Genomic DNA, 17,401 nt, shown 5'->3' with positions numbered 1-17,401 from the left:
CTTAGTTGTGCACTGCCTAGAGTCACTTGTTTTGTGAGATGGGTGGCTATGTAGACTTGAAAAATATATAAAAATACAATATTTTTGCTAGAGTATCTGTCTGGTATGGATATTACAGAACTCTGCATCTTTGTGAAGTTGTTTTATTGTAAGGCCCGCAATGTTTCTCGTATATACAATATAGTCTGAAAAATAAATGTTGCAAATTTAAACAAAGAGTTTTTATTTTGCTTGTAAAGGTGGGACTATTTTAATGAGATCTTCTTAATCTTAACCCTCTGCATTCACAGATTGGATTCAAATATTTATTTCTTTACTCTCTTTTTAGAGCTAGTATTGCTATTTTTAGCAGCTGTGTTTTCCACAAGAATATTTCTATTTTATGAAAGTACTTATATGTCTCCATTCCTTCTTTCCTGCCTGCTCTTCTGCTTTCCTGCAGCATTTATATTTAGAGTTGACTGCCAGATAAAGAATTTCTCACCTTGAAACTCTAGAACCTTTGACAATTTTAGACTCTGAATGTGTGCTATTTTTTTCTTTAACTAGACTGTTTTACTGAAAGGTGAAAATAACACCTTATTCAACTGACATGGTCATATAAAAAGAATTGTTAGTTATGAAATGATCATGGAAAACATTTGCTCAATATAAAAAAGCAGAGCCTGTAATATTTGCAAAGGTAAAAATAATTTTTACTTCAAGTAAAGCAGTTCTTGGGTGTGTTAAAGAAGTAGCTGTTATTTGATGCCATCATTTTACTAAATTTAAATTGACTGTCACCCTTAGCAAGCAAGAAATAAATAAAGCTAATTTACAAAGAAGAAGTGCAAAAGCCGTAATTGAGAACTTAGGAACTTTCTTTTAGGTTTATTATTTCCTTCTTTGCATCTATCTTTATGCAAAAGGGAAATATTAATCCAACCCATTAAAAGCAGGACAGTGGGAGACAGAACAAGTACATAGATCAAACTAGGTAAAAAATTGATTTAAACACTTTACACTTTAGATGAGTTCAAATTGCCAGGATCAGATGATTTACATCCTAGGTATTGAAACAACTGGCAGATGTGATCTCTGAACCATTGAACAAAATCTTTCAGAGCTCCTGGAACATAGGGGAACTGCCAGAGGACTGGAAAAAAAGATGATTATAATTCCAATCTGCAAGAAGGGGGGGAAAGTACATCCACAAAACTACAGACCAATCATCTTGACCATCAATACCTAGGAAAATCCTTGAAAAGATAACCAAAATCCATATTTGTGATCACTTAGAAATAAACAAAGTGATCACTAGAAGCCAGCATAGGTAAGACAGAACAATGTGAGATAGACAGTACCACGACCAGACGGATTCACAGCTGGTTGATTAGCTGCATTGAGCATGTAATCTTCAATGGAACTAGAAATACATGGATGGAAGCTCAAGGTGTACCTCACGGTTCTGTCTTATGCCCAGTGTTCTTCAATATCTTAATAAACTTTCTAGATAAGGGAATAAAAGGGGATTAAGAGTCAAATTTGCAGATGATACCAAATCTGGGAGAATTGCCAATACTTTGGAAGGTAGACTCATGATTCAGAAGGATCTTGAAGACTTGAACATTGGACCCTATCTAACAAGATGCAGATCAGTGGAGAGTCATAGTAATAGAGAGGACTTATCCTCCAAAGCACCTGAAGATAGACAAGAAGCAATACATGGAAGCTCATTGAAGAGAGATCCAATCTGGAACCAAGGGAAAATTTCCTGACAGTAAGAATAATTAATTGATCAGGTTACCTTCTAGAGTTTTACTTCCTGTGCAATAACAGAATTATGATAAACAAAACGTTATAGATAGGCTTTGTAATGAATAACAGAATTATGATAAACAAAACGTTATAGATAGGCTTTGTAATGAATTATGGCATTGAACAACATGTACTTAAAAACAGAGTGGTCAGAGCCCATTTGCACTTAAGACTGTCATTACCATGTAAATATCACGACAAAATATATTAATGAAATGATAAAACTGTTCGATGTATTACTATGAAAAATATGGTCAAAGATTAAAAAATGTTATTTCACTTGTAGAATGCAGTACAAATTTTGAAAAAAAATGTAATATTTTCAAATAAATTTATTAATATGTTATCATACAGACTAGTAACTTAAGTTGAAGATGTTTTCTCTTTGAACTATAGCAGTATTTAATATAATTAAGCACTTGATTATCAGTTGGGCCATCTTGTTTTATTTGCAAGATTTTTCTAGATTATGTCATTCCTTTCTTGGTAAATTTTCAAAGATACTTCACCTATCCTGTAAGTGTAAACATTTGCTCTCATGGAATGCCAATTACTTTATGGATAGCTTTGCATGTATTTATGTAAACACAGCTCGCTGTATTTAACAAAGGTGGCCTTTGTTAATAGATATCAATGTTTGTTCTCTTTAAGTAGTGAATTAAATCAGTGGTCGGCAACCAGTGGGCCATGGCCCACGGGTGGTCCATGGGAAAATGTTGGTGGTCCACAGAGAAATGTCACCTCCAAAGCACCCCCCAAAGCAATTGATCCAGGCTGTGTGGGAACACAAGGATTGAGTCACTTACATTGTGAACAACACAAGGTAGTGAGGGGAGGGGGGAAAGGGCGGAAGGGGGGAACTTGCCCTACATGCCTGGCCTGGCCACTGGGCTGCTTCTTTCTGCTTCTTTCTTCTGCTTTTGGCTGCACACAAGGAAAGCAGCAAAAGTCTCTTTCTCTCCCCCAATCTCCGCCTGAAATGAATATTTGGGACCCTGCAAGGCATCCAACTCCAAGAGGCTGTACCGGCAAAGACTCATTTCTGGCGGAGTTTGGGGGAGAGAAAGAAAGACTGCTGCTGCTTCTGCTGCTTTCCTCACATGAAGCCAAAAGTCTCTCTCTGCCCCTCAGAATGGAGCTAGAGACGGTAAAGAATGATTGATCGGTAGGAAAATAGGGTGGGGGATTTTCCTGCAGACTTTGGGGGGGGCGTTTCCCAGGGTCTCTCTCTGCAGAGACCCTGGGAAAATCCCCCCCAAAATGTCTGCAAGAAAATCCCCCACCCTGTTTTCCTACCGATCGATTGTTCTTTTTGGGGGATCACAAAATACCGTCTCTCTCTCTCTCCCTCCCTCTCCGAGAATGGAGCTGAAAAGCAGGTTAGGAATGTGGCTGCCTTGGAGGGGATGAGGGTGGGTGAGGGACTTGTGTGTGAGAGAGAGGGAGAGGGAGAGAACATAACCACCAGCCCTCCGAGGTTAGATCAGATCTCCCTTCCTCTCCCTCCCTCTCTCCCTCTCCCTCTCTCCCACCAACATCAGCAAGCCACCGTCAGTCAAAATTCATATTAGTGGGATTTAAAATTATGAGTTTGGTGGTCCCTAAGGACCAAAAGGTTGGCGACCCCTGAATTAGATGATAGCAATAATTTCCTGTTAGGATTTCTTTTTTTAAAAAAGAGAACTTATCATTTAAATTACAGAAGCTAAATTTTATGTTTTTATTTTTTCTCTGTATACCTCAAAAAACAGTAGTAGTAAAATGGCACCTACAGATTCCATCATCCATGACTACTGTTAAACTATCTTTGAGGTACAGAAAGCTTGGACATGCCCAGTGAAGTTTTTAAACAGCATAAGCTCCATACATACCACTCAAAGCTGTTTTCTAATTTTCTGAATAGACTTTTCAGATTCAAAAATTGCTTGGGCAAGGGATAGGGAATTCTATGAGAGCAAGACTCTTTTTTTGAGTAAATGTTCTTTTGAAGCATTCTCAACCATTGACAATGCTTTCAGTGTTGTAGATGTCAAACTGCGAACAGCCACAGATTTTGATCCCTGCTGTGGATCTTTCGATGCCAGGTCACATATCAGTTACAAAACAATGAAGGAGAAAACAAAAATAATGAAACAAACAAAATAGAAGGTTGAAATCAATCTAACGTTTGTCCAAAAGCAGGAGTAGAAAAATAGTCGTTGATATAAAACCTTTTATTAGATGTGTTTTTTAGTAGGAAAAAATGAAAACCCATTTTTGTATGAAGCTGAAGATATTATCATAAATATGCTTTCTGTTTTCTTCTGTAAATCTAGTTAAGAACAAATCCATCTGTAGCCCATTGGTCTACGCACCAAAATAGGGTGAACAGTGAAGACTTTCGGCATCCTTCGATGTTACCTTCTCCAGCAATGCTAAAGAGAAATTTGAAAGGGGAAATAATGCACCCTGTGGCTGAACCAGGAACCATGGATGAATCTGTGGGCATTTCACCAGTACTGAATAATGCCTTGGAACACATTGTGGAGCAATTAGATGTTCTGACAATTGTGAGTATTCCTGCACCTCTGTATTAGAGTTCAGATTGACTCTGTATTAGAGTTGAAATTGAACTCTTATTAAGTAGTTTAAATTTCCTTTTGTGTTTTACATTTAACAAATGAAGCTGGCCCATGTGGAAAGGGACCTCAAACATACGGTTTTTATCCAGACTTGAAACACTTCATTCAACATTGTTACTTTGTTTTACAAGTTGTAGTCTTTTCTTTCAAAATTTTCAAGAATGGTGTATATCAAATCTGTAGATGAATTCATCAGCTTCGAATCTGAGGGAACCTTCAATTTCTTAGCCATCTCTTTACAGTAAATAATAGAATAAGTGCTTCCAAACTGAGTAGCTTTGCATGAAAGGTGACTTAAACACTTTTTAAAGTTGTCTTATGTGACCCTCATTGTCACATATGAAGGCATATACGACCTTTTTCCAAATTAAAATAGAATGTAAATAACATTCACATACAATTTAAGTGAGTGTTTCTCATCTAGTGGCATATGTGATATACTGCCATACTTGTTACCTATACCAGAATGAAAGAAAAGAGATTTAAGCTATTGGAAAGGGATTGCTGCTACAAGGGGTAGAGAAGGAAAATGACCTAATATGCTTTCCCTTAACCTAAAATAAAATCAGTTTATCTACAGAATCAGAAAGATAGCTAACTTTGAACTATGGTAGAATGCATGACAAAAGGAGGCTGTCACATTGATAATGTTCGTTCTGCGATAGAGAGCACCCCCTTACCAGAAAAAGGCAGACAGTTTATGTTGGGAGGAACTAGGAAAGGCAACATTTCCATCCTACAGTCACTATGTCATTGCATGTCATGGGCCCATGGAACTTTGGGACAGCCAGTAAGCCAGTAACTGTGTTTCCCTTACTTCTGTCAGTTACATTGGGCAACCAGTGACATTGAAAAATAACCTACATTGTTTGGAAGCTAGGCCAAGATGTGATTCTCAGTAAAACTGCCCAGTACTTCTTTCTCAGAGGTTGAGACTCAAGGTTGCCTTCTCTCATTCATAAATGAGAGAGCACTACAGAGAATATCTTATTTCTATCCTAAGTAATCTTAACTGAGTTGTTGGTAATGGAAGAGACCAGAATGCGATTAAGAATGTTAGGTATCTCAGCTAATTGTATCCCTGAGCAGCAATTCTGACTGGAGTGCAAACTTGTTCCTTGTTGCAATTTAAGGCAACCTGCTAAGCATTAAGGCAGTAGTCTGTCTTCCAATTACAGCTCAACTTGGGCTTGCAACGTATCCAACCCTCCATTTAAACAAATGCATGATTGAGTATAGCAAATGGAGATGGGTAGAGTGGGTGATAGACACAGTCAAGTGTCCTGTTATGTGAAGGAGTCTTTTTGAATTGGATTGTGTTATCCTTTTTATATTTTGATGTGATTTTTGTCTGCATATTATTTTTTCTCCAAGGAGCCTATTTTGAGCATGTCTTGGAGTTCAGTCATTTATCTGCAAAAGCAGCTACATTGACAATGGATGGGGAGAACATGATCCCTGCTAAGACAATATCATTACATCAACTGAAGATTTACACAATAGTTGTAAAAATGTCAGGATTCCAAGAATCATCATAAGAAAAGTTACTGCTTATGTTCAAGATGTGTTTTCTCTACAGTACTGTATGAGAGAATTTACATATTGTTATCACTGCCCCTTTGGGGATTGGGACACTAATTCATATGAGAGAAGGAGAAGCATGACGATAAATATATTCTGTCCAAGACTCAGTGCCTGAGATAGAAAAGCTTATATAGTGATCTCTATTTTGGTTCTGATTGTTGGAAGAAACTTACTATAAATGATAAATGTAACAAAAGAAAGTGTATAAACGTATAAATATAAATTGATCAATAGTTTGACCAATTGCTGCAGTTCTGATTTCTTGAATGGATTAAAAATGAATAACATAATATACATTTAGCAGGTATCAAATAGTGTCCATTATTTTCTCCTCCTAACAGACAGTTTCAATCTTGGAACAGCGCCTGACTTTAACTGAAGATAAATTAAAAGAGTGCTTACAGAACCAAGGGAAACTATTACATTCGGTCAGACTGGGAGAAGAAACAACATAAATGCTGGTGAATACTTATTAATCTATTCTCAGGAAAGTGAAGTAAAAATCTTACGGGTAGTTCTTAATGACATGAATCCCACAAATAAAAAGTGCTTGTAAGATTTTGCTTGTAAGATTTTTTTAACAGATCATTGCTAAAATATTGAATATATTTTATTAAAATATTTATATATATATATATATATTGCTTTTTTCTGAGTATCCAATATCCTTTGTGTTCCGATAGTAAATTATTCTTGACATAATTGATGATATTTCTTATTCATAGAAAGGTGACAGTCCTTTACTCATGAAAATGATGAGGTTGCCATATTCAGGATAGGAACAAGAATAATACAACTTTTGGACTTAAAAAAAGTTTCAAGAACTAGGAAGAAAAAGTATTTCCTACAAAGCTTTTGAAAAAAATAAGCATGCCCAGAGTAGAATAAAAATTGGGTAAAAGATGGAATAAACAGGAGCGGATCAAGGAATTCATTGATCCAGGGCAAGGGTTTCAAACTCAAGGCCCATGGGCCTGATCCAGCCCATGGGGTGCTAAGATCTGGTCTGCGGGGCCACCCTGGAAACAGCGAAGGACCAGCCCAGTGCCTCTGGCAGTGAAAACGAAGCTATGGAAGGCTGAACGCATCCCTCCCAAGCCCTGTTTTTGGCAGCGATCGCCTCCTGCAGCCCTCTGCCAAAGAAAATTGAGCTCAGAGAGGCCATGTGGCCTTCTGAGCCTTGTTTTCAGCCACGAAGCCTTCCTGCAGCCCTCTGTCAGAGAAAATGGGTCCCATTTTTGCTGGTAGATGGCTGTAGGCCAAAAGTGGGGGCTGGAGGGGCCACCCATAGCCCCTAAGGGCTCCGTTTTTGCTGGCAGAGGGTTAGCCAAATAAACTCAAAACAAAACAAAAGGAGAAATGTTTCCCCTTTTGCATTTGAGCATGCAAGAAGGGACAGGAATGGAGAAAGGGAAAGAGGAAAGAAAAAGAAGGAAAGATGGGAAGAGAGAGGAAGGAAAAATAAAGAGGGAAGAAAGAAGAAAGGAGAATGAAGAGGAAAGGAAAAGGAAGGAAGATTATAATGAGAGTGAGGGAGAGTCTGAAGGAAGTCCTGCCTTAGCACTTGGCCACCAACACAAGTGACATCGAGATAGCCACACCCACCCCAGTCAGGCCCACCCCAGCCTCCTGAGGTGCCTGAGGCGGCGCTCAATGAAATCAAGTTTGATACCCCTGATCCAGGGTATAGAAATAAAAAGTGTTATCCGTGTCATTGTACCTGCTGAGACTTTTCTTGTGTCCCACTAGGCCCTATTATCCTCCAATATTATTTTTTTCCCAATAAGATTTGTTAGAGTTTGCAGCAGAAATTCAAGTCCAGAAAACACACAGATGATTGATTCAGCAGAATCAATAACTTATTTATAAACATATTAACATGTTAGGTTTATAATACCATTTGTATATACTTTCAACATAACATAAGCAAAAACACCAGCAGCAGCTCAGAGCAGATATCAGTTTCAGCAAGCAAGTTGGTTTCATTTTCAGTTTTCAGCAAAGCACACAGAGCCAAATCACACCCAGGCTGTCAGCTCCCATTGGCTGGTCTGTTGCCATGCTTACTTTGTTAACCATGTATCTGCCAGTTAATGAATATACTCTGACAAGATTACTATAAAAAAATTAAACAGAGATTTTAGGAATAGTCCCAGAAAATACTTGTGGGTAGTGGAATGACGCATTGCTAAAATGTATTCACATTTTCAAGGAAAATAATACAAAATGAAACCAGATAAATGGGAAGTCTACAGTAGTCAAAAATCCAAAGGAATCTAACAGCAGGTTTTCCAGTGGAAAAAGATGCTTTATGGATGCATGGATGGATAGAAACAATGTTCTATGAGCAATCGCAAAGCAGATATTTTCCAGGAAGCAAATTCAAGATTTGCTTCTTGGTTTGCTCTCCAGTTCTTGGGGCACCCTCACAAATCTCCTCATACACATTATAGAAATCATTTTATGTAGCTCCTCTCCCCAATGGCTGCTTTGGGAAACAGTAACGTATAAACCATTTATGATAGCCATCTCTTTTTAATTTAGGAAGAGCAGAGTTTCTTTAGAAAGCCTACAAAAGCTCTATGTAATTCATGCTCCTTTCCTACCAAACACTGTTATTTTTTCCTTTTAGAATCTTATTTTTCCTTTGTTTTAAAAATCTAAACACCTTCAAGTCTGCTGTCTGTTTCCACATACTATTTCACACCAACCTAATTTCCTTGGCTGCCATAGCAGTCAGGAAGGATCAGCAGATTACTGCCTGATCCACTCAAACTAGCTATATAAATAATTTTGGAGAAAATAAATAACTGATAATATTTTGTGCTTTTATGTCACAAAGGAAAGTTAACTACTTACAATTGTTTCCCAAACCCCTTTCTTTTTAAAAAGATAGAACAGAGAAAACAGAAAAGCTCAGAAACTGCTTGATGCTTCTATTAATGCTACCAAATTTCTATTGAAGCTTTTCCAGCCTCTTGATGATAAGCTTTATGGTGTTTATTGTTTCACCTGTATCTTGAGTATCAAGATCGGTGGCAAGATGAATCATTAAACAACATAGTAGAGCATGTTAGCACAAGACAATTATTTGCATCACAAGAAGTTCCACAGAGTTCAAAAAAGTGCTAAGGCATCTGTAAGCTGGGGATTTTTAAATAAGTAAATTCCAACTGCGCAATATGCCACTGCCTGCTGCTTCATGTTCACTTTTGCGCTTCACAGTGCTGCAAAACATTAAAGCTGTCATCCTCTTTGATGCAGAAAAAGGGACAGACTGCTGCAAGTAGTATATTTATGGCATTGAAAGCCTCTGCAGGGATTGTCTTGCAAAAGGATGGGGCCCATTTTCCAAAAAATATCTATATATTATTATTCAGAGGATCCTCTGCCTTACTTAAGAGACAAAATGGCAAAATGAAGGAAAAAGGCAGTGTGATGACCCGGGCATGGCACGAAAGCCACACCAACAGAGAACAGGTCTAACTCCCCTTTGTTGCTCCAACTGTGCCCCCAAACATCCCCATATCCACTAAAAAGTCCTTGAGCAAAGCTCTCGCATGCACCTTCAGAAACCTCTGGCTGCAAGTATTCCAGTAAGCAAGGTTAGCCACACAGCAACTAGGGCCAGCTTTCCAATAAGTCAGGTTAGCCAAACAGTAACCAGAGCAAGAAGTTCAGCAAAGCAGGTAAACTGGACAAGCCCCAGACAGAGTACAGCAATCTCCAGGTGTTGGCAAGTGCACTTGAAGTTCCACAGATTCAACGCTCATTCCTGACAAATGTCTCTCCCACCAGCACCTCCTTACATCTCAGTCCCCAGGTATGCCTTGTGAAAGGGGGCGAGGCACTCCTCCCTCATAGCCAGCTCAATCTGCATTGATCTCAACTTCTCTCTTCCCTCCTTGTTCTCGGATCAGGAGGGGGTTGTTCTTGCTCTTCTCCTGAGCTCTGTCCCTCATGTTCCTCTCTGTCTGCAGGCCTTACTAATTCGGAAAAGCCCTGCCTGGGCTGACTGCCCTTCCCCAGTTTCCTCCAAGGCCAACAGAGCTACCCTCTCAATCTCTGTCAGCTCTTGTTTCAGCTCATCTTCCCCCACAGATTCAGACTCCAACGGGGGTAGGGCAGGGGTGGGGTCATGACAGGCAAATATAAAATGTCTCTTAATTTATGTCCAGTTTCTGTTCAATGCTTTATTTCTGAACTGCTTTAAAATCTCCTTTTTTAATATTAGGACCTTTTAAAAAATGCAACTAGGAAAGTACAAAATGTGACCGTAAGGTGATCGGTTCTTAACATTTCATCTAAACGTTGAACATTGTTTACAAATCCCACATATGATGTGTGCTTTAAATTTACTTTGGACCATTCTGCTAGTCTTTGTATGGATCATAAAAATTAGTGGAGGCCAATGATTTCTTCACAACTGATTCACCTTGCTGGACATGTCTTTTGGGATGTTTTTCTATTTTCATATTTATGCATTTGGAATATAAACATAAAACTATGTAAAGGTTCATTTCTGGTTTTTTGAAGTCTTGTATGTAATATAGGCAGTCTTCAAAAACATAACATTCCTAAAGTCCAGCTGACTGCTAATGCAGTACACTCCTGTTTGTTTGTGTAACAAGGATGTGTTTCTATATACCTCTTCAGTTTCTGTCTTAAATGGGCCATGTGGCTGAATTCATGATTTTTAGAAAAAAATAAACACCAGTCCTCCCTCCTCTTTCATTTTAAAGATCACACGGATGTTTTTTATTACACTGCAGTGAAAGTTGTAGTACATGAGTGTACATCTTAACACATTTGTACTTGGAGTGAGCTGTAGCCAACATTAGCTTAATCTGCAATATCAACATCTGGTTGCAATATTATCCACTCAGTGAACTGCAAATTTTGCATAATGTTGTCAAAACCATTTGCTCACTAGAGTGCAAAACTAGAAAAAAGGCTTGTTCCATTCTTTAATAAAACACTTTATAATGTGACTGATGCAAAGAAGAAAAATGCCTTTTTCTCTTATTTAATGGTGGATTTTGTAAAGTGACTGTTGGGCTCTAAATATTATCACTTCTTCCTGTAATATAATATGGGCTTTCTTCATATTTTTCTCATATTAAACCCCCATCTTCAAAGTCCAGCTACAAACTACAGTAGACCAGTTATTTACATCTTTTGAGTTAAGGACCATATGTGTTATTTGAATGATATGTATAACATTAGGAAAAAACATGTTTGATATTGTTTTAATATGTATAAACTGTCATTTATTTAATAATGTTACTCTTGTATACATATCCATTTTCTTTTTGGTGATAACATCTGGAGCAGGGGTGGGCAAACTTTTTGGCTGGGGGGCCTCATTGACTTTTAAAATTTGACAGACAGGCCGCCACCTGGTGTCAAAATGCCTGTCATTACAAGTCAGAATCAAATTAATGTAATCATTCAATCATTCACATCAAACCTTAATTCTGTACCAATCTTCAGCGGGCCGGATTAAAAAGACCAACGGGCCGGGTGTGGCCCCCGGGCCATAGTTTGCCCACCCCTGATCTGGAGGGTAATATACAAGGTTTTAGGGGCTACATATCTCTGATTTAGACTATCACATGATACAGTTAAGCAAAACTATCGCCTCTCTCCCAATAACCTGTATGAAAATATTCTGTGATATATTGGAAATCTTTAATGAGCAGAGCATGTTTCTGATCTTTTTGTGATTCTGCCAGCTAGCAGATACCTATTAGGTCACAATATTTAGCAATACTTTTTTAAGAATTACCGCACAAAAGTGACATCTTTGTACTAAATACATTTTCTAACCTGGAACCCCTATATGCCTTCAATTATTGTGATATAGAAACCAAAAATAATAAATATCTTCCTTACAATAATTCCCCCCTCCAAGTTTGTGTCTCTTGATTCAAGTTTACCAGCAGTAGTTTTTTAATTACCAGTTATGATTAGCTTACCTTCCTAATCATTAGGATGTCTCTGTGAAGAGGAAAAGTCAATTATTTGTTACAAAATTCTTTCATATCAATAAAGAAATATTCATTATTTTGAATAAACATATGGCAGCAATTTCCTACCTCCAGCAATTTTGCTAAGTAAGGGCATCAAAGTAAGTCATGTGGGGCAAAGTAACAATTGAGTAGTGCTTGTTTTTTTCTTTTTAATAAATTTACAGACATTTCTAAAATTCTGTTTTCACTTTGTCATTATGGGGTACAGAGTGCAGATTAATGAGAAAAATATGAACTGTAGAATCAAGCTGCACTATAACAAAATTGACGAAAGTGAAGGAGGGTCTGAATAATTTCTGAATGCACGGTAGTGCCTTCTGTAGAGAGAAGACCTCTCTGCAAAGTCTTTTGTTCTTTCAAACTATAAACATTTTTCCATGGAAAAGTATCTTTTCAGTTAAATCAAGTCTAAGCTCTTAAAACTTTCTAAAGTCTACTCATCCTTTTGCTGTATATTCAAAAAAATTGGTACAAGTTTAAACTTGCAGTTATACTTTTATTAAAGGTTTGAAGAACACTCACCTTATGTATGATGACCCAGGGCTGGGCATGGAAGCAACACAGCCAGAATGAAGGCTTAACTCTCCTTTATTGCTTCAAGTTACCCCCAAAAGTCCCACCATTCACTTAAAGTCCAGGAGCCAATCTCTAAACACGCACCTTCAGTAGTTCCTGGCTGCTATTAGTCCAGAGCAGCAGCACAGCTCTGAGAGCAGCCACAGTTCAGGGAGTTTGGTTCCAAGGAGTCATCATCACAGGAAGAGTTCCCTGGGACTGCAGCACAACTGGAGCAGAATTGTGTCACTGTGAACTCCCACATAGCCAGGCCAGGCAAACAGCGCAAGGTAAGCAAAGTATCCAGACGTTGGTAATAGCATGCGAGACTGGAAAAAGGCAATGCTTGTTCCCCACAAGTTCCACACAGTATCTCTTTAAACCTCATTCCTCAGATGAGCCTTATGAAGAGGGGTGGGGAACCCTTCTCCTGAGTCATCAGGTTGCCCTGCACTGATCATGCCTCCTCTCCAGTCTCCATGCTCGGGGATTGGAGGAGGTAATTGCTCATCACCGGAGCGCCAGCGCTCCTCTGCTCCGCTATCCAGCCTCTCCTCTCCCTTTGCTTGATCATCCTGCACCCTCTTCTCCTTCACTGGTGACCCTTCCCAGGCCCTGGGACTGCTTCATCCTGCTCCTCCAGTCATTCCTCCGTCGGCCCTAGCAATGCCTCATCCTCATCCTCCTCGGACCCAAGCTCCGATGGGGCCATAACACAGTGATTTCAATAAAACTTGACCGTTTTTCCCAATCTTTAAGAAACAGCTCAAAAATCCAAAGTGTTAAAAAGTTGAATCTTAATGATTATATAGACAAAATTAGTGACTATAATAATGATGGAATTCTGCAATTCCAAGTCCGTTGCAAAGTACTGAAAAAATGCAATTCCTGCCACATGCTCACAAAAAAAAAGCTGTCCAGAGTACATATGAGTATTCTTAAAATCTATCCTTTTTTTCCAGAGATTTCAGTAACCTGAATCCCACATTTTTTTTAGCAAGAGTTTTTCTCAATATAGAGGGATGTCAGTTTGCCACGGTTGCTCAACGGAAGCTCTGATGCTTTTATGTTGTTCTTAAAAGGGTTCCAATTAGGAGAATGTATTTTAATTAGGAAGAATCTCCTAGAAGATATAAGCAGGATTCTTTTTGTCATTTAATTCTTAAAACCATACCTGCTTAAAATTTTATAGTCTGATCTACCGAAATAGCATTATTAATTTTTTCTTTTCCTAAATGTACACAGAGACAGTTATAAAGAATATTGACACAATAACTAATCCTGTAATCATCATAGACAGGCAATAACTTTAAACATAAAGAACTGTGTATAATTTTTCTATAAATATTTTACCAACTCTAAATTAACTCAACCTAAAAGTTATTAGAACAATTATAATTTTGTTTTGAGTCTTTTCCTAGATAAATTATAAAAGTAATTTGTTGCTGGCATTGGAGCCCTCCAAAAACAATTACTTTAATTATTTAAGAGCTCATGGATTTAATTATTTCATCTCATGGGCTACTATTTATAGGGCTTCATTTTGTATCAATAGTTATAATACTGTAACATGTAAAGGAATAGACAATGCCTTTTCAAAATTTATGTCTGGTGGAATAGAGTATGTTTTTTCTTTTGTGCTATTTTGTCTCGAGAAGTTAGGCATATTTAATTGATCAATCAATCAATCAAAACTCATACAGTTTATTGATTAATGATAAAATACTATGTGTGTTATAAATTCTGGTGATTTCAGGTCTTACCTGAAAATAAATGAAGATACCAGGGATAGATATTTTTTTTTCTTTTTGATGATATATGTCATATTATGCTTGCAGTAAAGCAGCTAACTTTTAGTTGCATGATTTTTTTCAAATGTTTTTTTAAACTTTTTTTTAAAAAAACTGGTTTCTTAAGTTCTAATAATATTCAATAAGCCTATTTTGCATCTTAAAAGAATCCCATTCAGAAAAATCCCAAAAGAACCATCTTCTGCAAACTGGCTTCTTCACCAGATATTCAAAGTCTAAAATACAAATGAATTAAAAGTTGTGTTTTTCTATTAAGTTATATTTAGGTTACCCTCCTTAAATCTTTTGAAAACAGCAAGCCATGATAAAGAACCATAACTTAACTATCTGTATTAATAGTAGGCACAATCTTCGGAGTTCCACTGTAGATAGATAGATAGATAGATAGATAGATAGATAGATAGATAGATAGATAGATAGATAGATAGATAGATCTCTGCCCAGACATCTTCAGGACGATTAAAAATTGTTGCAGGAGAAGATTAGGGAATTGCTCTTTGGGCAAAGCTTACTGTTTGAAAGGATTAGAATGGAGTATTTTGTAAAGCGTTAATGGGTACATGAGTGTTTGTAACCTCGAGCTGTGCATTTGTCTAAATTTTTTAGAAGTCAAGGATATAATGCTCCTATGATGCTCAAATCAAGTACTTTGACCTTTAAAAAGTGAGCAGTTAATAGGTTACTAAGGCTTAACTTTTGTTTCTACTTTCAAAATGTGTCAGAGTTTGAATATTAATGACATTGTTTCTTGTGGTCTAATTAGGTAAATACAAATCTTCAGAAATCCGCAAGAGCAATCAAGCTATTAGGAAAAGGAAATGAGCAGCCTGGTTACACAGAACATATTGTACCTTTCAAATATTAACCATTGTTAATTGTCTGTTGCCCCAGACAGAGTGACTACAAGCCACCACATGAGAAATGAACTTGGCCCACAAAGAAACAACCATTTCAACAAGTCCTTCGTATACGGGAAAAAATGTTTTCCTGCTGAAAAAGCCTCTCATTAACATTTTCTTGTACAGTAGCAAAGGGGCATTGAGAAAAATCTTATTATGATGACACACATTCTCCTCCCCCTCAATTTCTCCGCAAAGAATTCTTCATGACATGTCTATTCTGTTACTTTTCTGTGGTGTAAACGTTATTGTCCTTAAATATGTACACACCTACCCATACCAAGTACTGCTAGAACAAGTAAGAGGAATGTGTTCCCTTATCAAAATAGCAAATATACACCCTTTGAGATTTCAGAATCCTAAACACTGACTTATACTGAACAATACAATTTAGTTCAACATTTAGAGAGTTAGTCATGCACACATAAATGTACAGCAATGGAGGAAAACATATTAGAACTAATATGCCTTATGATTAAATAATATCTGTTTAGAATGTGGTGCTTTATGTAGTCCAAAGTATCTAAACCAATGCTTCATAGAAAATTGATTTTTAAAAAAATCAAATGAATGTTGGGACAAATTATACACCTAAAAATGTTACAGGTCATAAAGCAAGCTGCATTTTTAAAGAAATTTGAGCCATAAATATCTGATAATTCTATTTATACTTTAAATAATATCAAATTTACAAGAATAGATATTGGGCTAACATTTAATCTTTGGGGATTGTGCACAGATGCTCCATGTTGAGAAAAATATTGTAAGGCTAGAAATGTGTAAGAAGCGAACAACCAGAATCATAACAGACCCATCTCTTAAAAGTATTAAGATGAGAAGGATTATGCTAATGAATTCTTAATGTATTCCATGTTCTTTAATCATTAGGGGATATTTTTGAGTAAACTTATTTAAAATAATGATTCTCTTATTTAGTAGCCCAGATAATCGATAGTGAAACCACTCTGGACTCTAGAGAAAATTAATAAATTCTCACTATTGTGTATTTAGCACAAAGGAAAGAGCAGTTGTAATTTTAATTTAACCCATTAAAAAACATTTTTCCTATTATGGATAGTTTATCTTCCTTTGAGTCAATGTGGCAGTTCTGTTCTAGATGTTCTCTAAATTTCTTTAGATAAATGTCAAATGACTACTTGCTATTTGCAGAAAAAGTCACTATAACACTGTATAATATTCAAACAGTATGACAACTGAAATGAACTCACCAGAATTTCCTCCTTTTAAGTAGCTTTGATTCTTCCTCTGCTGTAGAAGAAAAATAAAATCTCCCACTCCACTCTCAAAAAAGCAAAGTAGTAAAGTGTTATAGTCTATAAACTAACTGTGGGAGCCACAGAGAACTAGGAAAAAGTTATAAGCCCCATCTGTAGGAGCAGGCAGCACACAAAACTATGCCCCCTCTGGTCCACAGAAAAACTTCTCTCCATGGAACCAGTCCCTGGTGCCCAAAAGGTTGGAGGCCTCTGAGTTAGAGACTTCTGTAACTGTAAATGCAAATTTTAAATGTATAATATTCAATATTGTATTACAAAATATGTGGAATTGCCTCTCCCTGAGGATTTCTGTCTGTCTTACTAGATTAATAAGTAGCTCTTTGGAATAGCCTCACACTTGATGTCCAAGGACTCCCTATTCTTTGAGGCTTCTAGAAGGTCATGAAGAATTGGCTCTCACAAGCATTGGACTAGGATGATGGTTGAGCTGGGAGGTGGTTTGGTCTGGTAGACAGGGGGAGGTAGGGGCAGGATAGTTTTGTTTTAATCCTAGTTTTTATTTCTGTGAGCCACCCAAGACCATTATATTAGATAGGCAGTCATAAATAAACACATAAATCTTCATATTTCCAAGTTCTTCATTGTAAAAATAAACACACAGGATTTAAAAAACAGCAACAACTGATGATCAGGGGATAAAACCACCTTTTGTTCAACCCTGAAGGACATTCACTACAGCATCTAAATGGAGTTTATTGAACAAAAGAAAATAGAAAAATAAGGGGATGAGTCAAGCACACACAGAATTCTAAATAAAATAAATAAAATAAGGCTAATTAAATTAGTATCATGTTAACTTGTTTG

At 37.1% G+C, this 17,401-nt stretch overlaps 1 protein-coding gene and 1 long non-coding RNA gene across 10 annotated transcripts in view; one reads left to right on the top strand and one right to left on the bottom strand.

Annotated features, from left to right (window-relative positions):
• POC1B (POC1 centriolar protein B) overlaps positions 1-6,560 on the top strand; it is a 30,292-nt gene extending 23,732 nt beyond the window's left edge. For 6 of the 8 annotated variants that reach the window (XM_087934529.1, XM_026698914.2, XM_087934528.1 and 3 more), the window contains exons 11-12: positions 4,113-4,346; positions 6,344-6,560. In XM_087934529.1, the coding sequence (XP_087790655.1) occupies positions 4,113-4,346; positions 6,344-6,457 (348 nt within the window). In that variant the 3' untranslated portion in view covers positions 6,458-6,560. Of the gene's footprint in view, positions 1-4,112; positions 4,347-5,792; positions 6,307-6,343 lie in introns of those variants that run through there. The other 2 variants (XM_087934531.1, XM_087934526.1) reach the window with 2 other exon arrangements.
• The window catches only part of LOC148125603 (uncharacterized), a 58,893-nt gene that overhangs the window by 16,976 nt on the left and 24,516 nt on the right, over positions 1-17,401 (bottom strand). The gene's annotated exons all lie outside the window — the stretch shown is intronic.

Source organism: Pseudonaja textilis, chromosome 5 (genome assembly GCF_049901715.1).
Source record: "Pseudonaja textilis isolate UNSWEBS1 chromosome 5, rPseTex1.2, whole genome shotgun sequence".
NCBI classification, from domain to species: domain Eukaryota; kingdom Metazoa; phylum Chordata; class Lepidosauria; order Squamata; family Elapidae; genus Pseudonaja; species Pseudonaja textilis.
Note: the sequence above shows the minus strand (reverse complement) of the source record. Positions and strands in the feature narration are given on the sequence as shown.